This window comes from Solea solea, chromosome 13 (genome assembly GCF_958295425.1).
Source record: "Solea solea chromosome 13, fSolSol10.1, whole genome shotgun sequence".
In the NCBI taxonomy this organism is placed as follows: Eukaryota; Metazoa; Chordata; class Actinopteri; order Pleuronectiformes; family Soleidae; genus Solea; species Solea solea.
In genome coordinates, this window is record NC_081146.1 from 19374773 (window position 1) to 19397597 (window position 22825).

General features: G+C 34.6%; 1 protein-coding gene across 4 annotated transcripts in view; it reads left to right on the forward strand.

Moving 5' to 3' along the window:
• The window catches only part of LOC131471017 (intermembrane lipid transfer protein VPS13B-like), a 309917-nt gene that overhangs the window by 285025 nt on the left and 2067 nt on the right, over nt 1-22825 (forward strand). For all 4 annotated transcript variants that reach the window (XM_058647216.1, XM_058647213.1, XM_058647215.1 and 1 more), the window contains exons 63-67: nt 49-219; nt 1572-1748; nt 3809-3911; nt 6208-6376; nt 6458-6538. In XM_058647216.1, the coding sequence (XP_058503199.1) occupies nt 49-219; nt 1572-1748; nt 3809-3911; nt 6208-6376; nt 6458-6538 (701 nt within the window). The remainder of the gene's footprint in view (nt 1-48; nt 220-1571; nt 1749-3808; nt 3912-6207; nt 6377-6457; nt 6539-22825) is intronic.

Sequence of the window (22825 nt, forward strand, 5' to 3'; positions counted from 1 at the left end):
GAACTTACAGTATAGTTCCCCTTGTCTAACACTGAATTTTGTGTTCAGGTACACTGACATCCATCACCAACTTGGCAACAAGTCTGGCCAGGAACATGGACCGTCTGTCTCTGGATGAAGAACATTACACTCGGCAGGAGGAATGGAGGCGACAGCTGCCAGAGAGCCTTGGGGACGGACTGAGGCAGGGACTGTCACGACTCGGCATCAGCTTGTTAGGTATGTGCAGGCACACAGTCTGTCATACTGTATTGTTTACATCAATAATCCAAAAGAAATGTTTTGATGAGAAATGGCACAAATGAAAACAGAAACAGTGGAGACAGTTAACACTCATTGGCTGCCATTGACTGCTATAGACGTCAATTCGACCACTGCTCTGAAAATGGCTGGCAGCCAATGAGTTAAGCCATTTTGTTCCAAGCAGCACAAAGTGGTTGGAGATATTTGGAAAACATGATGCGATCACACTGTTGGCTTTCATCCAAAAGAATAAAACATGTACAAGTAATACTTGAATTTCTAAGAAATGCTTATGTTTAAAATTGAGCAATAAATATGCCGGTCTTTGTGTGTTATTACCTTTATTGTTTTGAAGCCTGATATATAATCCTCTGGCTTCAAAATCACGTTGCTCAATAGGTATTGAAATATGTTCTGCCCACACACATTTCACCTGCAGTCCAAAGGCCATGACACACACACACACACACACACACACACACACACACACTGTGGTGTGCAGTGTTCCAGAGATCTTTTGAGAGGGAGTAGTGGAGACAGCATAGCAGGGACTCAATAAACACCCAGAGGGCTGTTAAATTCAAGTCTGAGCATATTGTCACTGAAACCAAACAGCTGCTCACATCTCTGGGTTACAGTGGATTATAATTTCGCCGATGCGCAGTAAATCACAACATCTGTGTCGTAAATTGCATGAATGTTCACATATTTTTCTGTAGGGCAAAAAAGGGATGAGACAACATGCGATATTATTCCGCATCACAATAAAAAGCACCCACAGTGACTTGAGACAATTGTGAATAAGGATAATTGTAATATTTTATTTGAGAGACTTGAAAATGTCATCAACCTCGTCAACATACAGTCCTTGTATTTTTGGTTTGAAGTGCCACAAGGGGGAGTCTGCATCTTCTTGTTTCTCATTTTAAAATGGTCAGTTTTAAAAAACATTTTTCTGTAACATTGCAAAATACTGTAACATTTGCCAGTAAGGTTTTTGCTACATTGGTAACTTTCATCTTGCTAAGATTTCATCTGTTTCCACAAAACATTTTCTGTAAGCATACAGATACAAACCAAATGAAGGTTGTGTGCAGACAGAAGACTCCGCCTGTTGTCATTTAAGAATCTATAAAAGTAAAATGTATATTTAAGCATATTTTTTTACAATCATTGCAATATGTTATGGTAATCATTTTGGGGAAATGTTCATATCTACCCATGCTTAGGGCAAGATAATGACAGCACTCTTGTGACTCTCCACAAAAGACTTTCTGTTTGCTAAAAAGTACATCAGCAGGGTAAAGAAGTCGTCCTGTGTCTTTCAGGGGCGATTGCTGGCATTGTGGACCAGCCCATGCAGAACTTCCAGAGGAGCTGGGAGGTGCAGAGTTCAGCTGGTAGCAAAGCCAAAGGAGTCATCTCTGGAGTGGGGAAAGGCATTGTGGGAGTTTTCACCAAGCCCATTGGAGGAGCGGCTGAACTGGTGTCCCAGACTGGATATGGTGAGTTAAGCATGAATCAAAAATGTTGAATAAAGTGGACTGTTTTAGAGCATAATCTCCATTCTAAACAAAACAAACTGATAAGTTCATTATACAAACCAACTCTTTGGACCGCAGAAAGATGAAAGTTCCTCTGTGTGAGATTCTTTTGTAGTTATGTCTGGCAGGAAGCTACATGGTTTAGTGGGGAAATATCAAACATATAATTCTGTATGCACATTATAAACTGTCATTATGTATAAGCTCACATGGAAAGATGTGAATAATAGTCCAATAACCACATGTGTGATTTTGGGAGAGTATGTCATGAAAATCAGAAATGGAAAGACGATCTTTTCCTTCTCTACTCTTGGCCTCAGACAGGAGCCACATGTTTATCAGACCAGGCCTGTACACTTATTACATGCACACTCACAGGTTTGTGCAGCTATCCGTTTAAGGACAGCAATTCATTCATTTGACAGCCTAAACAAAGTGTTATATCTCACCTTAACCATCAGCAGTTAATGCCTAACCCTAATCCTAACGAACCACAATTCAAATCTTGGCCCTGAATGTAACCAGTTCCTCAGAAATTCAGACATCTTGAACCTGTTTGTGCCGTATTTTAATAAACTGAACCAACCTACAACCAGAAAGCTGAGTGAATCAGTCCGATAGTGGCTCGCATTCAGCGACATTGACTTGACTTTCTTAAAAACTGAAAAGAACAGAGGATTTACTCCGTTAAACAGTAGGAACACATGTTCATGATGCACTAAAGGGCTTTTCTGCAAACAGTGTCAACCTGAAACTCAAACGACAGCTTGTTGTCAGTAACAGTACCCAGATATTTGAACTGTTCCACCTGCTGAACATTCTGATCATGCACATGTGGGCAGTTAAGGCTGTAGAGTTAGTGTTTTATTGGGGAAAGAAGGTATGGCGGGGGGGGGGGTGAGTCTTTGCTACAACACATAAATTACCAAAGAGGTGAGAAATTCTTTATAAGAGAGTCCCTGAGGAAACTGCCTCTGAACAACTCGCACACAAACACAGAAGCTGCGGCTCAGTGGGCCCTTTGCACAGTTTTACATGTTTTAGCAGGAAAAGCACATCATTCATTTGATTATTTGCACCTGTGATTTTTCCCACTAGTCAAAATGGCTGCTGTGCAAAGGGCCCATTCAGGGGCTGCAGATTAGACTTAAAAGTTAAATTACAAACATTAACATTACTAACGTAACTCAATGGAAAACATGGATGGTCACTTGCTTTATTTAGCCACTCAAATGTGATACCAAAAAGGCCATTGCTGAATTTTTTTTAATCAATCTCCTTTCACATGTAAATTGGAACTGAACACATTTTTACACTTTCTAGCCTCCATATACTATGCTTTTACAAAGTTTGAGACAAATTTACATTTTTGTTAAACAAATTAACATAAGTTGAAACTAATTTACAAATCTGAAACAACTATATAAGACTGTATGACTGACTGTTGTGTATGAAGAATGCTGGTTTGTGTCTCTTTTGTTTATAGCAGAACAGCATCCGTGAAATTTGTTTTGGGAATTTTAAGTTTCGCATTATGTAGATTTGTTTTTCGAATAAGGAACTTTCCCTTTCCGTAAGAATTGGGTCTTTTGTTTGGGATTTGTAAAAGTGTTTCATGTTTTGTCATAATGGTTTGCACTTCCTTCCAGGCGAAAGGAGAAAAGCAGGAACACTCGCACATAAAAACACTTTCTCTAACACATAAACACAAAAAGATAAACCTGTCAGAAATAAGTGGATGTATCTAAATCCACACACACACGCACACACACACTCTGTTCTAACTGTGTAACGACTTCAGTGGAGCAAAGTAAAAGTGACTGCACACACGCTACAGGCTGTGAACTCACTCTGACATGTGCACACAAAATCATCATAGTATGATTTTAGTGTATGAGATTTATTTTGAAATGTCAGAATTTGAGAATTTAGAATGGCACCAGTTAGTTGACTTTAGTAAAAGCATGAATGTAATCCAGAACACTGTGAAACATCAAACTGATACTGACTGTGACTCACAGGGATCCTTCATGGAGCAGGACTGTGTACGCTTCCTAAACAACTCTACTTGCCTGCAGAGGGGAAGTCGGCTCAGGCGCCAAACAGCCACCTTAAATATGTCTGGTAAGAGCTCAGAGCTTCGAATAGTTCTTCATGCTCCGTCTTTCACTTTTATTCATAAAATGGGCCATTGTGTTTTTTCCTTTGCTTTGGTTGGACTTTCTCCAGATTCTGTTGCTCCACCTCATCATCTCTGCTGTCTTGTTTAAAATAACCTTGAAGAGTTTATTACCCACTTTCCAAAAAAAAAAAGGAAAAGATGGGGAAAGATATTTGACCTTGATCCCACACATGGTAGCCAGCCTGCCCTTCCTTGTTCTCATCGAGCCATGTTAAAAGGTTTTTATAAGCATTCTGCCAAAGCCGCTGGCTAGAAATTGTTCTTGTTATTTAACTGTGAGTCTGTCCAGGTATGTTTCCCTGTGCCATCGGTTGGAGGAGGAACACCTTTCCCTGGATGTTGTAATGGTTTGGAGAGACTCAGTTTACAAAGGTCACATGTTTGCCAAGCTGAAGGTTAAGTTTCAGTTGCTGCGTTGTAAAATATCTCCAGCACTGCGGCAGATCTGCATGATTTAAAGATTCCACTCTGCTCTCACACTGAAACACTTAATGCTAACATGCGGTTGGTGTCTTCAAACGAGGGTCATCGGGAGATTTAGAAAAGGTATTTGTGGTATTTTATAACGGTTTTTTCCTGCACTTTGTTTTCCAAAACTATCAAACATTTTCCTCTAGTAGAAGTTAAGAGTTGTCTATCACCTGCGATGAGGAAGAAGGCCAACTTTTTAAATGCATTATTTCTTCGGCACATTCCTCTTTGGGAGTCGTTACCTGATGGGTTAACAGTATGTTGCGCTAATGTTTGTGGAAAAAATACATGAATGGTGAGATAATGCTCCCCCGTGGTTTGATTCATGCTGCACTGCATTCAAACTGGTTTCCATCAGACATCCATCAGTTATTTTAACTACTGCAGGTAGCCCACACACTGGAGGGGTCAGGCAGTCTAAGCACAATAACACTGAACAGAACCAAAGAGTCCCTACTGGTGCTGCTTCAACATCTGCTCTGCAATGCACCTGCCCTCCAAAGTAAACACAGTGTCAGAGAAACATGACCGAACACTGCACTTCCTACACACACACACGTGTGTGTAATAGGAACCACCAGAGAACATGCAAAAATGTAAATTACAGGATGTATGCACACACATGCTGGTGTTATTTGGACTCTTTGTGTACAATACACAGAAACATTCCCCATTTTTCATTGTACTTCTCTACCTTATTCAGCAGTAAGGCTAAGGTTTGGCTCAAATTTGGCGACAGTTCTTCCCCTAGTATCTCACCCTTCTGGGCCAATATCTTCTCCCTTTACACTTTTAGACCATTAGATCCTGATTGCCATCTCGCCATTTTTGGTTGCTCCAGCTATTCCTTGAAACTCCCTTCTGCTTTTGGTACGGTGGTTACTAGACGTGTGATTTTAAAGGAGTGGAAGTCGGCCTCACCCCCCAGCTTTAAGAATTGGTTAAATGATATATTTACATTTAGAGGAAAATCGATATATTCTGTCAAATAACACATCTAAATTGAGGGGACCCTTTATTGCACATTTCCAAAATACAAGCAGCCAATTCACAAATTGACACATGCTGTTGTTATGGACTGTGAACCATTATATCGCTCAGGCTGTTTTTTCTTCCCTGACTTCGGAACTGACTTATTCTTAAAAAGTGATGTGATCTCTGCACGTTATATTATTTTTTACTTTATCATTGTGTTTGTTCTTGTAATGTTTTAATCAGTTGTGTACAGGAAACTGGCTGTTTGTGGTATTTGTGTTATGTTCTTTGTGTATTATTATTATTATCATCATCATTATTATTATTATTATTATTATTATTATTATTATTTCTTCATATTTTATTTAATAAGTTATATTAAATAAAATATTAAGAAATAATAATAATTTGGCGACATGATATATATATATATATATATATATATATATATATATACAACACCAACACCAACACAGTGGTGATGATATGGCATATTGCAATATAATGAGTTTCCATAAGCAAGGACAAATATTGCAATTTCTTCCCAAAAAATAATCTACTCCAACAAAAGTGTTTATAATTAGTGCTGTATCAACATTCTGTTTAGTTTTCTTTGTACATAAAGAAAGGTGGAAGGAGCAAAAAACTGTCAAATGGCTGTAAGCCTGCTGCCAACTAGTGGTCAGAGGATTCAAAAGTTTAGTGTATTGATAGATTCTAACATCTCTATTCATCAAGCTGTTATTCTCGCAAAGGTTTCGTTCCTTAACCCACTCCCGTCTCTGACCACAGGAAGATGCTTCAGTCTCTGGGACGACCGGAGCTCCACATGGCACTGGAGGTGACCATCGTGAGTGGCTCTGGTCAGGAGCATGCTGGCTGTCTGCTGCTCACCTCCGAGGTGCTGTTTGTGGTCAGTCTCAGTGAGGACACGCAGCAGCAGGCTTTCCCCATCACAGAGGTATTTAACCGTGGACATATCAAGAGTCTCAGCATCGGTTGCAGACACCGGAGTGAGTGTTAAATATGGTGTTTTGTGCAGGTGGAGTGTCAACAGATGCCAGGACATGAAGGTCAGCTCGTCCTCACTCTGCAGCAGCAGACAGTGACCAGTGACACAGAGGTAAGACTGACACTCACACTCAGGTGTTGATGTGGAGGTAATTTATACACAGCTGCTTGCAAAAAGCCTTCAAACATCTTCAGTCAGAAACAACAACCCACGTTTGCTGCCTTAATTAAAGACTAATTAATGTGTGTGAGATACATACTCATAATGTTAATATTTATTGTGCATCATTTCAATTTTAAGAATTACTGTTTCTTCTTTAAGCCGAACATATGCAAGTAGTTATTTGACAGACATTTACCCAAACATGGTTGTCCATGACACCAGCACTGTTTTATCTGTATTTTTCAAACCAAACGTTTAGTTTAAAAGTTGTCAATTCTAGCAACAGAATCTATCTGAATCAGATCAAATAAACTCTGAATTTCCTTTTTTCTTTGAAAAGATGAGCAAATAATTTAAGATCAGATATGTTAAATCATTTGCCGGGCCAGATACTGATGCTGGCGGGCCAGTTTTTTCATGAATATGAAAATGTCTTGAGCAGAATAATAATCACTAAAACGTCATAGGTCATCCAAAATGTGACAAAAAAATCATCGGTTCATATATCGTCCAGAAATCTGACAAAAAAGTCATAGGTTAGTATGTCGTCCAAAATTTGACAAAAAAGTCATAGGTTAGTATGTCGTCCAAAATGTGACGAAAAAGTCATAGGTTAGGATGTTGTACAAATATTGACAAAAATTCGTATATTAGTATGTTGTCCAAAATTCGACAAATAAGTCATAGGTTAGTATGTGGTCCAAAATGTGACAAAAAAGTCATAGTTTAGTATGTCTTCCAACATTTGGAAAAAAAAGTCATAGGTTAGTATGTAGTCCAAATTTTGAAAAAAAAGTCATACTTTAGTATGTCGTCCAATATTTGACAAAAAAGTCATACTATAGCATGTCGTCCAACTTTTGACAAAAAAGTCATACTATAGCATGTCGTCCAATATTTGACAAAAAAGTCACACTATAGCATGTCGTCCAACTTTGACAAAAAAGTCATACTATAGCACGTCGTCCAAAATGTGACAAAAAAGTCATAGGTTAGTATGTCGTCCAAAATGTGACAAAAAAGTCATAGGTTAGCATGTCGTCCAAATTTTTTACAAAAAAGTCATAGGTTAGTATGTCGTCCAAAATGTAAAAAAAAAGTCATACTAAAGCATGTCGTCCAAATTTTGACAAAAAAGTCATAGGTTAGTATGTCGTCCAAAATGTGACAAAAAAGTCGTAGGTTAGTATGTCGTCCAAAATGTGACAAAAAAAGTCGTAGGTTAGTATGTCGTCCAAAATGTGACAAAAAAGTCATAGGTTAGTACGTCGTCCAAATTTTGACGAAAAAGTCATACTATAGCATGTCGTCCAAAATTTGACAAAAAAAGACATACAATAGTATGTCGTCCAAAATGTGACAAAAAAGTCATAGGTTAGTATGTCGTCCAAATTTTGACAAAAAAGTCATACTATAGCATGTCGTCCAACTTTGACAAAAAAGTCATGCTATAGCATGTCGTCCAAAATGTGACAAAAAAGTCATACTATAGCATGTCGTCCAAAATGTGACAAAAAAGTCATAGGTTAGTATGTCGTCCATAATGTGACAAAAAAGTCATAGGTTAGCATGTCGTCCAAATTTTTTACAAAAAAGTCATAGGTTTGTATGTCGTCCAAATTTTTTACAAAAAAGTCATAGGTTTGTATGTCGTCCAAATTTTTTACAAAAAAGTCATAGGTTTGTATGTCGTCCAAAATGTGACAAAAAAGTCATACTATAGCATGTCGTCCAAATTTTGTCAAAAAGTCATAGGTTAGTATGTCGTCCAAATTTTGAAAAAAAAGTCATACTATAGCATGTCTTCCAACTTTTGACAAAAAAGTCATACTATAGCATGTCGTCCAATATTTGACAAAAAAGTCATACTATAGCATGTCGTCCAACTTTTGACAAAAAAGTCATACTATAGCATGTCCTCCAAATTTTGACAAAAAAGTCATACTATAGCATGTCGTCCAATATTTGACAAAAAAGACATACTATAGCATGTCGTCCAAATTTCGACAAAAAAAGTCATACTATAGCATGTCGTCCAAATTTTGTCAAAAAGTCATCGGTTAGTATGTCGTCCAAAATGTGACAAAAAAGTCATACTATAGCATGTCGTCCAAATTTTGTCAAAAAGTCATAGGTTAGTATGTCGTCCAAATTTTGACAAAAAAGTCATACTATAGCATGTCGTCCATATTTTGACGAAAAAGTCATAGGTTAGCATGTCGTCCAAATTTTGACAAAAAAGTCATACTATAGCATGTCGTCCAAATTTTGACAAAAAAGTCATAGGTTAGTATGTCGTCCAAATTTTGATGAAAAAGTCATACTATAGCATGTTGTCCAACCTTTGACAAAAAAGTCATACTATAGCATGTCGTCCAATATTTGACAAAAAAGTCATACTATAGCATGTCGTCCAATATTTGACAAAAAAGTCATACTATAGTATGTCGTCCAAATTTTGACGAAAAAGTCATACTATAGCATGTCGTCCAACTTTTGGCAAAAAAGTCATACTATAGCATGTCCTCCAAATTTCGACAAAAAAGTCATACTATAGCATGTCGTCCAAAATGTCACAAAAAAGTCATAGGTTAGTATGTTGTCCAAATTTTGATGAAAAAGTCATACTATAGCATGTCGTCCAATATTTGACAAAAAAGTCATACTATAGCATGTGTCCAAATTTCGACAAAAAAGTCATAGGTTAGTATGTCGTCCAAATTTTGACAAAAAAGACATACTATAGCATGTCGTCCAAATTTTGACAAAAAAGTCATACTATAGCATGTCGTCCAAATTTTGACAAAAAAGTCATACTATAGCATGTCGTCCAAATTTTGACAAAAAAGTCATACTATAGCATGTCGTCCAAATTTTGACAAAAAAGTCATACTATAATCATGTCGTCCAATATTTGACGAAAAAAGTCATACTATAGCATGTCGTCCAAAATGTGACAAAAAAGTCATAGGTTAGCATGTCGTCCAAATTTTGACAAAAAAGTAATAGGTTAGTATGTCGTCCAAATTTTGACAAAAAAGTCATACTATAGCATGTCGTCCAAAATGTGACAAAAAAGTCATACTATAGCATGTCGTCCAATATTTGACAAAAAAGTCATACTATAGCATGTCGTCCAAATTTTGACGAAAAAGTCATACTATAGCATGTCGTCCAACTTTTGACAAAAAAGTCATACTATAGCATGTCCTCCAAATTTTGACAAAAAAGTCATACTATAGCATGTCCTCCAAATTTTGACAAAAAAGTCATAGGTTAGTATGTCGTCCAAATTTTGATGAAAAAGTCATACTATAGCATGTCGTCCAACTTTTGACAAAAAAGTCATACTATAGCATGTCGTCCAACTTTTGACAAAAAAAGTCATACTATAGTATGTCGTCCAAATTTTGACGAAAAAGTCATACTATAGCATGTCGTCCAACTTTTGACAAAAAAGTCATACTATAGCATGTCGTCCAATATTTGACAAAAAAGTCATACTATAGCATGTTGTCCAATATTTGACAAAAAAGTCATACTATAGTATGTCGTCCAAATTTTGACGAAAAAGTCATACTATAGCATGTCGTCCAATATTTGACAAAAAAGTCATACTTTAGCATGTCCTCCAAATTTTGACAAAAAAGTCATACTTTAGCATGTCGTCCAAATTTTGACGAAAAAGTCATACTATAGCATGTCGTCCAACTTTTGACAAAAAAGTCATACTATAGCATGTCCTCCAAATTTCGACAAAAAATTCATACTATAGCATGTCGTCCAAAATGTCACAAAAAAGTCATAGGTTAGTATGTCGTCCAAATTTTGACGAAAAAGTCATACTATAGCATGTCGTCCAAATTTTGACAAAAAAGACATACTATAGCATGTCGTCCAATATTTGACAAAAAAGTCATACTATAGCATGTCGTCCAACTTTTGACAAAAAAGTCATACTATAGCATGTCGTCCAACTTTGACAAAAAAGTCATAGGTTAGCATGTCGTCCAAATTTTTTACAAAAGTCATAGGTTAGCATGTCGTCCAAAATGTGACAAAAAAGTAATCGGTTAGTATGTTTTCCAAATTTTGACAAAAAAGTCATACTATAGCATGTCGTCCAATATTTGACAAAAAAGTCATACTATAGCATGTCGTCCAATATTTGACAAAAAAAGTCATACTATAGCATGACGTCCAACTTTTGACAAAAAAGACATACTATAGCATGTGTCCAAATTTCGACAAAAAAGTCATAGGTTAGTATGTCGTCCAAATTTTGACAAAAAAGACATACTATAGCATGTCGTCCAAATTTTGAAAAAAGTCATACTATAGCATGTCGTCCAACTTTTGACAAAAAAGTCATACTATAGCATGTCGTCCAAATTTTGACAAAAAAGTCATACTATAGCATGTCCTCCAAATTTTGACAAAAAAGTCATACTATAGCATGTCGTCCAAATTTTGACAAAAAAGTCATACTATAGCATGTCGTCCAATATTTGACAAAAAAGTCATACTATAGCATGTCGTCCAACTTTTGACAAAAAAGTCATACTATAGCATGTCGTCCAAATTTTGACAAAAAAGTCATACTATAGCATTTCCTCCAAATTTTGACAAAAAAGTCATACTATAGCATGTCGTCCAAATTTTGACAAAAAAGACATACTATAGCATGTCGTCCAAATTTCGACAAAAAAGTCATACTATAGCATGTCGTCCAAATTTTGTCAAAAAGTCATAGGTTAGTATGTCGTCCAAAATGTGACAAAAAAGTCATACTATAGCATGTCGTCCAAATTTTGTCAAAAAGTCATAGGTTAGTATGTCGTCCAAATTTTGACAAAAAAGTCATACTATAGCATGTCGTCCATATTTTGACGAAAAAGTCATACTATAGCATGTCGTCCAACTTTTGACAAAAAAGTCATAGGTTAGTATGTCGTCCAAATTTTGATGAAAAAGTCATACTATAGCATGTTGTCCAACCTTTGACAAAAAAGTCATACTATAGCATGTTGTCCAATATTTGACAAAAAAGTCATACTATAGCATGTCGTCCAATATTTGACAAAAAAGTCATACTATAGTATGTCGTCCAAATTTTGACGAAAAAGTCATACTATAGCATGTCGTCCAACTTTTGGCAAAAAAGTCATACTATAGCATGTCCTCCAAATTTCGACAAAAAAGTCATACTATAGCATGTCGTCCAAAATGTCACAAAAAAGTCATAGGTTAGTATGTTGTCCAAATTTTGATGAAAAAGTCATACTATAGCATGTCGTCCAATATTTGACAAAAAAGTCATACTATAGCATGTGTCCAAATTTCGACAAAAAAGTCATAGGTTAGTATGTCGTCCAAATTTTGACAAAAAAGACATACTATAGCATGTCGTCCAAATTTTGACAAAAAAGTCATACTATAGCATGTCGTCCAAATTTTGACAAAAAAGTCATACTATAGCATGTCGTCCAAATTTTGACAAAAAAGTCATACTATAGCATGTCGTCCAAATTTTGACAAAAAAGTCATACTATAATCATGTCGTCCAATATTTGACGAAAAAAGTCATACTATAGCATGTCGTCCAAAATGTGACAAAAAAGTCATAGGTTAGCATGTCGTCCAAATTTTGACAAAAAAGTAATAGGTTAGTATGTCGTCCAAATTTTGACAAAAAAGTCATACTATAGCATGTCGTCCAAAATGTGACAAAAAAGTCATACTATAGCATGTCGTCCAATATTTGACAAAAAAGTCATACTATAGCATGTCGTCCAAATTTTGACGAAAAAGTCATACTATAGCATGTCGTCCAACTTTTGACAAAAAAGTCATACTATAGCATGTCCTCCAAATTTTGACAAAAAAGTCATACTATAGCATGTCCTCCAAATTTTGACAAAAAAGTCATAGGTTAGTATGTCGTCCAAATTTTGATGAAAAAGTCATACTATAGCATGTCGTCCAACTTTTGACAAAAAAGTCATACTATAGCATGTCGTCCAACTTTTGACAAAAAAGTCATACTATAGCATGTCGTCCAAAATGTGACAAAAAAGTCATACTATAGCATGTCGTCCAATATTTGACAAAAAAGTCATACTATAGCATGTCGTCCAACTTTTGACAAAAAAGTCATACTATAGTATGTCGTCCAAATTTTGACGAAAAAGTCATACTATAGCATGTCGTCCAATATTTGACAAAAAAGTCATACTTTAGCATGTCGTCCAAATTTTGACAAAAAGTCATACTATAGCATGTCGTCCAACTTTTGACAAAAAAGTCATACTATAGCATGTCCTCCAAATTTCGACAAAAAATTCATACTATAGCATGTCGTCCAAAATGTCACAAAAAAGTCATAGGTTAGTATGTCGTCCAAATTTTTTACAAAAAAGTCATAGATTTGTATGTCGTCCAAATTTTTTACAAAAAAGTCATAGGTTTGTATGTCGTCCAAAATGTGACAAAAAAGTCATACTATAGCATGTCGTCCAAATTTTGTCAAAAAGTCATAGGTTAGTATGTCGTCCAAATTTTGAAAAAAAAGTCATACTATAGCATGTCTTCCAACTTTTGACAAAAAAGTCATACTATAGCATGTCGTCCAATATTTGACAAAAAAGTCATACTATAGCATGTCGTCCAACTTTTGACAAAAAAGTCATACTATAGCATGTCCTCCAAATTTTGACAAAAAAGTCATACTATAGCATGTCGTCCAATATTTGACAAAAAAGTCATACTATAGCATGTCGTCCAACTTTTGACAAAAAAGTCATACTATAGCATGTCGTCCAAATTTTGTCAAAAAGTCATAGGTTAGTATGTCATCCAAAATGTGACAAAAAAGTGATACTATAGCATGACGTCCAACTTTTGACAAAAAAGACATACTATAGCATGTGTCCAAATTTCGACAAAAAAGTCATAGGTTAGTATGTCGTCCAACTTTTGACAAAAAAGTCATACTATAGCATGTCGTCCAATATTTGACAAAAAAGTCATACTATAGCATGTCGTCCAACTTTTGACAAAAAAGTCATACTATAGCATTTCCTCAAAATTTTGACAAAAAAGTCATACTATAGCATGTCGTCCAAATTTTGACAAAAAAGACATACTATAGCATGTCGTCCAAATTTCGACAAAAAAGTCATAGGTTAGTATGTCGTCCAAAATGTGACAAAAAAGTCATACTATAGCATGTCGTCCAAATTTTTTCAAAAAGTCATAGGTTAGTATGTCGTCCAAATTTTGACAAAAAAGTCATAGGTTAGTATGTCGTCCAAATTTTGATGAAAAAGTCATACTATAGCATGTCGTCCAACTTTTGACAAAAAAGTCATACTATAGCATGTCGTCCAATATTTGACAAAAAAGTCATACTATAGCATGTCGTCCAAATTTTGACGAAAAAGTCATACTAAAGCATGTCGTCCAACTTTTGACAAAAAAGTCATACTATAGCATGTCCTCCAAATTTCGACAAAAAAGTCATACTATAGCATGTCGTCCAAAATGTCACAAAGAAGTCATAGGTTAGCATGTCGTCCAAATTTCGGCAAAAAAGTCATAGGTTAGTATGTCGTCCAATATTTGAAAAAAAAGTCATACTATAGCATGTGTCCAAATTTCGACAAAAAAGTCATAGGTTAGTATGTCGTCCATATTTTGACAAAAAAGACATACTATAGCATGTCGTCCAAATTTTGACAAAAAAGTCATACTATAGCATGTCGTCCAAATTTTGACAAAAAAGTCATACTATAGCATGTCGTCCAAATTTTGACAAAAAAGACATACTATAGCATGTCGTCCAAATTTCGACAAAAAAAGTCATACTATAGCATGTCGTCCAAATTTTGTCAAAAAGTCATAGGTTAGTATGTCGTCCAAAATGTGACAAAAAAGTCATACTATAGCATGTCGTCCAAATTTTGTCAAAAAGTCATAGGTTAGTATGTCGTCCAAATTTTGACAAAAAAGTCATACTATAGCATGTCGTCCATATTTTGACGAAAAAGTCATACTATAGCATGTCGTCCAACTTTTGACAAAAAAGTCATACTATAGCATGTCGTCCAAATTTTGACAAAAAAGTCATAGGTTAGTATGTCGTCCAAATTTTGATGAAAAAGTCATACTATAGCATGTTGTCCAATATTTGACAAAAAAGTCATACTATAGCATGTCGTCCAATATTTGACAAAAAAGTCATACTATAGTATGTCGTCCAAATTTTGACGAAAAAGTCATACTATAGCATGTCGTCCAACTTTTGGCAAAAAAGTCATACTATAGCATGTCCTCCAAATTTCGACAAAAAAGTCATACTATAGCATGTCGTCCAAAATGTCACAAAAAAGTCATAGGTTAGTATGTTGTCCAAATTTTGATGAAAAAGTCATACTATAGCATGTCGTCCAATATTTGACAAAAAAGTCATACTATAGCATGTGTCCAAATTTCGACAAAAAAGTCATAGGTTAGTATGTCGTCCAAATTTTGACAAAAAAGACATACTATAGCATGTCGTCCAAATTTTGACAAAAAAGTCATACTATAGCATGTCGTCCAAATTTTGACAAAAAAGTCATACTATAGCATGTCGTCCAAATTTTGACAAAAAAGTCATACTATAGCATGTCGTCCAAATTTTGACAAAAAAGTCATACTATAATCATGTCGTCCAATATTTGACGAAAAAAGTCATACTATAGCATGTCGTCCAAAATGTGACAAAAAAGTCATAGGTTAGCATGTCGTCCAAATTTTGACAAAAAAGTAATAGGTTAGTATGTCGTCCAAATTTTGACAAAAAAGTCATACTATAGCATGTCGTCCAAAATGTGACAAAAAAGTCATACTATAGCATGTCGTCCAATATTTGACAAAAAAGTCATACTATAGCATGTCGTCCAAATTTTGACGAAAAAGTCATACTATAGCATGTCGTCCAACTTTTGACAAAAAAGTCATACTATAGCATGTCGTCCAAATTTTGACAAAAAAGTCATACTATAGCATGTCGTCCAATATTTGACAAAAAAAGTCATACTATAGCATGACGTCCAACTTTTGACAAAAAAGACATACTATAGCATGTGTCCAAATTTCGACAAAAATGTCATAGGTTAGTATGTCGTCCAAATTTTGACAAAAAAGACATACTATAGCATGTCGTCCAAATTTTGAAAAAAGTCATACTATAGCATGTCGTCCAACTTTCGACAAAAAGTCATACTATAGCATGTCGTCCAAATTTTGTCACAAAGTCATAGGTTAGTATGTCGTCCAAAATGTGACAAAAAAGTCATACTATAGCATGTCGTCCAAATTTTGTCAAAAAGTTATAGGTTAGTATGTCGTCCAAATTTTGACAAAAAAGTCATAGGTTAGTATGTCGTCCAAATTTTGACAAAAAAGTCATAGGTTAGTATGTCGTCCAAATTTTGACAAAAAAGTCATACTATAGCATGTCGTCCAAATTTTGACGAAAAAGTCATACTATAGCATGTCGTCCAACTTTTGACAAAAAAGTCATACTATAGCATGTCGTCCAATATTTGACAAAAAAGTCATACTATAGCATGTCGTCCAATATTTGACAAAAAAGTCATACTATAGCATGTCGTCCAACTTTTGACAAAAAAGTCATACTATAGCATGTCGTCCAAATTTTGACAAAAGGTCATACTATAGCATGTCGTCCAAATTTTGACAAAAAAGTCATACTATAGCATGTCGTCCAAAATGTCACAAAGAAGTCATAGGTTAGCATGTCGTCCAAATTTCGACAAAAAAGTCATAGGTTAGTATGTCGTCCAATATTTGAAAAAAAAGTCATACTATAGCATGTGTCCAAATTTCGACAAAAAAGTCATAGGTTAGTATGTCGTCCAAATTTTGACAAAAAAGACATACTATAGCATGTCGTCATAATTTTGTCAAAAAAGTCATACTATAGCATGTCCTCCAAATTTCGACAAAAAGGTCATACTATAGCACGTCGCCCAAATTTTGACGAAAAAGTCATAGGTTAGTATGTTGTCCAAATTTTGACGAAAAAGTCATACTATAGCATGTCGTCCAACTTTTGACAAAAAAGTCATACTATAGCATGTCGTCCAATATTTGACAAAAAAGTCATACTATAGCATGTCGTCCAACTTTTGACAAAAAAGTCATACTATAGCATGTCGTCCAAATTTTGACAAAAGGTCATACTATAGCATGTCGTCCAAATTTTGACAAAAAAGTCATACTATAGCATGTCGTCCAAAATGTCACAAAGAAGTCATAGGTTAGCATGTCGTCCAAATTTCGACCAAAAAGTCATAGGTTAGTATGTCGTCCAATATTTGAAAAAAAAGTCATACTATAGCATGTGTCCAAATTTCGACAAAAAAGTCATAGGTTAGTATGTCGTCCAAATTTTGACAAAAAAGACATACTATAGCATGTCGTCATAATTTTGTCAAAAAAGTCATACTATAGCATGTCCTCCAAATTTCGACAAAAAGGTCATACTATAGCACGTCGTCCAAAATGTCACAAAAAAGTCATAGGTTAGTATGTTGTCCAAATTTTGACGAAAAAGTCATACTATAGCATGTCGTCCAACTTTTGACAAAAAAAGTCATACTATAGCATGTCGTCCAAAATGTGACAAAAAAGTCATAGGTTAGCATGTCGTCCAAATTTTGACAAAAAAGTAATAGGTTAGTATGTCGTCCAAATTTTGACAAAAAAGTCATACTATAGCATGTCGTCCAAAATGTGACAAAAAAGTCATACTATAGCATGTCGTCCAATATTTGACAAAAAAGTCATACTATAGCATGTCGTCCAAATTTTGACGAAAAAATCATACTATAGCATGTCGTCCAACTTTTGACAAAAAAGTCATACTATAGCATGTCCTCCAAATTTTGACAAAAAAGTCATACTATAGCATGTCCTCCAAATTTTGACAAAAAAGTCATACTAAAGCATGTCGTCCAATATTTGACAAAAAAGTCATACTATAGTATGTCGTCCAAATTTTGACGAAAAAGTCATACTATAGCATGTCGTCCAATATTTGACAAAAAAGTCATACTTTAGCATGTCGTCCAAATTTTGACAAAAAAGTCATACTTTAGCATGTCGTCCAAATTTTGACGAAAAAGTCATACTATAGCATGTCGTCCAACTTTTGACAAAAAAGTCATACTATAGCATGTCCTCCAAATTTCGACAAAAAATTCATACTATAGCATGTCGTCCAAAATGTCACAAAAAAGTCATAGGTTAGTATGTCGTCCAAATTTTGATGAAAAAGTCATACTATAGCATGTCGTCCAATATTTGACAAAAAAGTCATACTATAGCATGTCCTCCAAATTTTGACAAAAAAGTCATACTATAGCATGTCCTCCAAATTTTGACAAAAAAGACATACTATAGCATGTCGTCCAATATTTGACAAAAAAGTCATACTATAGCATGTCGTCCAACTTTTGACAAAAAAGTCATACTATAGCATGTCGTCCAACTTTGACAAAAAAGTCATAGGTTAGCATGTCGTCCAAATTTTTTACAAAAGTCATAGGTTTGTATGTCGTCCAAAATGTGACAAAAAAGTAATCGGTTAGTATGTCGTCCAAATTTTGACAAAAAAGTCATACTATAGCATGTCGTCCAATATTTGACAAAAAAGTCATACTATAGCATGTCGTCCAATATTTGACAAAAAAAGTCATACTATAGCATGTCGTCCAAATTTTGAAAAAAGTCATACTATAGCATGTCGTCCAACTTTTGACAAAAAAGTCATACTATAGCATGTCGTCCAATATTTGACAAAAAAGTCATACTATAGCATGTCGTCCAACTTTTGACAAAAAAGTCATACTATAGCATGTCGTCCAAATTTTGACAAAAAAGTCATACTATAGCATGTCGTCCAAATTTTGACAAAAAAGACATACTATAGCATGTCGTCCAAATTTTGTCAAAAAGTCATAGGTTAGTATGTCGTCCAAAATGTGACAAAAAAGTCATACTATAGCATGTCGTCCAAATTTTGACAAAAAAGTCATACTATAGAATGTCGTCCAAATTTTGTCAAAAAGTCATAGGTTAGTATGTCGTCCAAATTTTGACAAAAAAGTCATACTATAGTATGTCGTCCAAATTTTGACAAAAAAGTCATACTATAGCATGTCGTCCAAATTTTGACGAAAAAGTCATACTATAGCATGTCGTCCAACTTTTGACAAAAAAGTCATACTATAGCATGTCGTCCAACTTTTGACAAAAAAGTCATACTATAGCATGTCGTCCAAATTTTGACAAAAAAGTCATACTATAGCATGTCGTCCAAAATGTTACAAAAAAGTCATAGGTTAGTATGTTGTCCAAATTTTGACAAAAAAGTCATACTATAGCATGTTGTCCAACTTTGACAAAAAAGTCATAGGTTAGCATGTCGTCCAAATTTTTTACAAAAGTCATAGGTTTGTATGTCGTCCAAAATGTGACAAAAAAGTAATCGGTTAGTATGTCGTCCAAATTTTGACAAAAAAGTCATACTATAGCATGTCGTCCAATATTTGACAAAAAAGTCATACTATAGCATGTCGTCCAATATTTGACAAAAAAAGTCATACTATAGCATGACGTCCAACTTTTGACAAAAAAGACATACTATAGCATGTGTCCAAATTTCGACAAAAATGTCATAGGTTAGTATGTCGTCCAATATTTGACAAAAAAGTCATACTATAGCATGTCGTCCAACTTTTGACAAAAAAGTCATACTATAGCATGTCGTCCAAATTTTGACAAAAAAGTCATACTATAGCATGTCGTCCAATATTTGACAAAAAAAGTCATACTATAGCATGACGTCCAACTTTTGACAAAAAAGACATACTATAGCATGTGTCCAAATTTCGACAAAAATGTCATAGGTTAGTATGTCGTCCAAATTTTGACAAAAAAGACATACTATAGCATGTCGTCCAAATTTTGAAAAAAGTCATACTATAGCATGTCGTCCAACTTTTGACAAAAAAGTCATACTATAGCATGTCGTCCAATATTTGACAAAAAAGTCATACTATAGCATGTCGTCCAACTTTTGACAAAAAAGTCATACTATAGCATGTCGTCCAAATTTTGACAAAAAAGACATACTATAGCATGTCGTCCAACTTTTGACAAAAAAGTCATACTATAGCATGTCGTCCAAATTTTGACAAAAAAGACATACTATAGCATGTCGTCCAACTTTTGACAAAAAAGACATACTATAGCATGTGTCCAAATTTCGACAAAAATGTCATAGGTTAGTATGTCGTCCAAATTTTGACAAAAAAGACATACTATAGCATGTCGTCCAAATTTTGTCAAAAAGTCATAGGTTAGTATGTCGTCCAAAATGTGACAAAAAAGACATACTATAGCATGTCGTCCAAATTTTGTCAAAAAGTCATAGGTTAGTATGTCGTCCAAAATGTGACAAAAAAGTCATACTATAGCATGTCGTCCAAATTTTGTCAAAAAGTCATAGGTTAGTATGTCGTCCAAATTTTGTCAAAAAGTCATAGGTTAGTATGTCGTCCAAATTTTGACAAAGAGTCATACTATAGTATGTCGTCCAAATTTTGATGAAAAAGTCATACTATAGCATGTCGTCCAACTTTTGACAAAAAAGTCATACTATAGCATGTCGTCCAATATTTGACAAAAAAGTCATACTATAGCATGTCGTCCAATTTTTGACAAAAAAGTCATACTATAGCATGTCGTCCAACTTTGACAAAAAAGTCAGGTTAGCATGTCGTCCAAATTTTTTATAAAAGTCATAGGTTTGTATGTCGTCCAAATTTTGACAAAAAAGTCATACTATAGCATGTCGTCCAATATTTGACAAAAAAGTCATACTATAGCATGTCGTCCAATATTTGACAAAAAAAGTCATACTATAGCATGTCGTCCAAATTTTGACAAAAAAGTCATACTATAGCATGTCGTCCAAAATGTTACAAAAAAGTCATAGGTTAGTATGTTGTCCAAATTTTGACAAAAAAGACATACTATTGCATGTTGTCCAAAATGTGACAAAAAAGTCATACTATAGCATGTCGTCCAACTTTTGACAAAAAAGTCATACTATAGCATGTCGTCCAAAATGTGACAAAAAAGTCATACTATAGCATGTCGTCCAAATTTTGACAAAAAAGTCATACTTTAGTATGTCGTCCAAAATGTGACAAAAAAGTCATACTATAGCATGTCGTCCAAATTTTGTCAAAAAGTCATAGGTTAGTATGTCATCCAACTTTTGACAAAAAAGTCATACTATAGCATGTCGTCCAAAATGTGACAAAAAAGTCGTAGGTTAGTATGTTGTCCAAAATTTGACAAAAAAGTCATACTTAAGTATGTCGTCCAAATTTTGACAAAAAAGTCATACTAAAGCATGTCGTCCAAAATGTTACAAAAAAGTCATACTATAGCATGTCGTCCAACTTTTGACAAAAAAGACATACTATTGCATGTTGTCCAAAATGTGACAAAAAAGTCATAGGTTAGTATGTCGTCCAAATTTTGATGAAAAAGTCATACTATAGCATGTCGTCCAACTTTTGACAAAAAAGTCATACTATAGCATGTCGTCCAATATTTGACAAAAAAGTCATACTATAGCATGTCGTCCAATTTTTGACAAAAAAGTCATACTATAGCATGTCGTCCAACTTTGACAAAAAAGTCAGGTTAGCATGTCGTCCAAATTTTTTATAAAAGTCATAGGTTTGTATGTCGTCCAAATTTTGACAAAAAAGTCATACTATAGCATGTCGTCCAATATTTGACAAAAAAGTCATACTATAGCATGTCGTCCAATATTTGACAAAAAAAGTCATACTATAGCATGTCGTCCAAATTTTGACAAAAAAGTCATACTATAGCATGTCGTCCAAAATGTTACAAAAAAGTCATAGGTTAGTATGTTGTCCAAATTTTGACAAAAAAGACATACTATTGCATGTTGTCCAAAATGTGACAAAAAAGTCATACTATAGCATGTCGTCCAACTTTTGACAAAAAAGTCATACTATAGCATGTCGTCCAAAATGTGACAAAAAAGTCATACTATAGCATGTCGTCCAAATTTTGACAAAAAAGTCATACTTTAGTATGTCGTCCAAAATGTGACAAAAAAGTCATACTATAGCATGTCGTCCAAATTTTGTCAAAAAGTCATAGGTTAGTATGTCATCCAACTTTTGACAAAAAAGTCATACTATAGCATGTCGTCCAAAATGTGACAAAAAAGTCGTAGGTTAGTATGTTGTCCAAAATTTGACAAAAAAGTCATACTTAAGTATGTCGTCCAAATTTTGACAAAAAAGTCATACTAAAGCATGTCGTCCAAAATGTTACAAAAAAGTCATACTATAGCATGTCGTCCAACTTTTGACAAAAAAGACATACTATTGCATGTTGTCCAAAATGTGACAAAAAAGTCATAGGTTAGTATGTCGTCCAAATTTTGAAAAAAAAGTCATACTATAGCATGTCGTCCAACTTTTGACAAAAAAGTCATACTAAAGCATGTCGTCCAAATTTTGACAAAAAAGTCATACTTTAGTATGTCGTCCAAAATGTGACAAAAAAGTCATACTATAGCATGTCGTCCAAATTTTGTCAAAAAGTCATAGGTTAGTATGTCGTCCAAATTTTGAAAAAAAAGTCATACTATAGCATGTTGTCCAACTTTTGACAAAAAAGTCATACTATAGCATGTCGTCCAAAATGTGACAAAAAAGTCATAGGTTAGTATGTCGTCCAAATTTTGACAAAGAAATCATACCATAGCATGTCGTCCAAATTTTGTCAAAAAAGTCATAGGTTTGTATGTCGTCCAAATTTTGACAAAAAAATCATACTATAGCATGTCGTTCAAATTTTGACAAAAAAGTCATACTATAGCATGTCGTCCAAATTTTGACAAAAAAGTCGTGGGTTAGTATGTTGTCCAAAATTTGAAAAAAAAGTCATACTATTGCATGTTGTCCAAAATGTGACAAAAAAGTCATACTATAGCATGTCGTCCAAATTTTGACAAAAAAGTCATACTAAAGCATGTCGTCCAAAATGTTACAAAAAAGTCATAGGTTAGTATGTTGTCCAAATTTTGACAAAAAAGTCATACTTTAG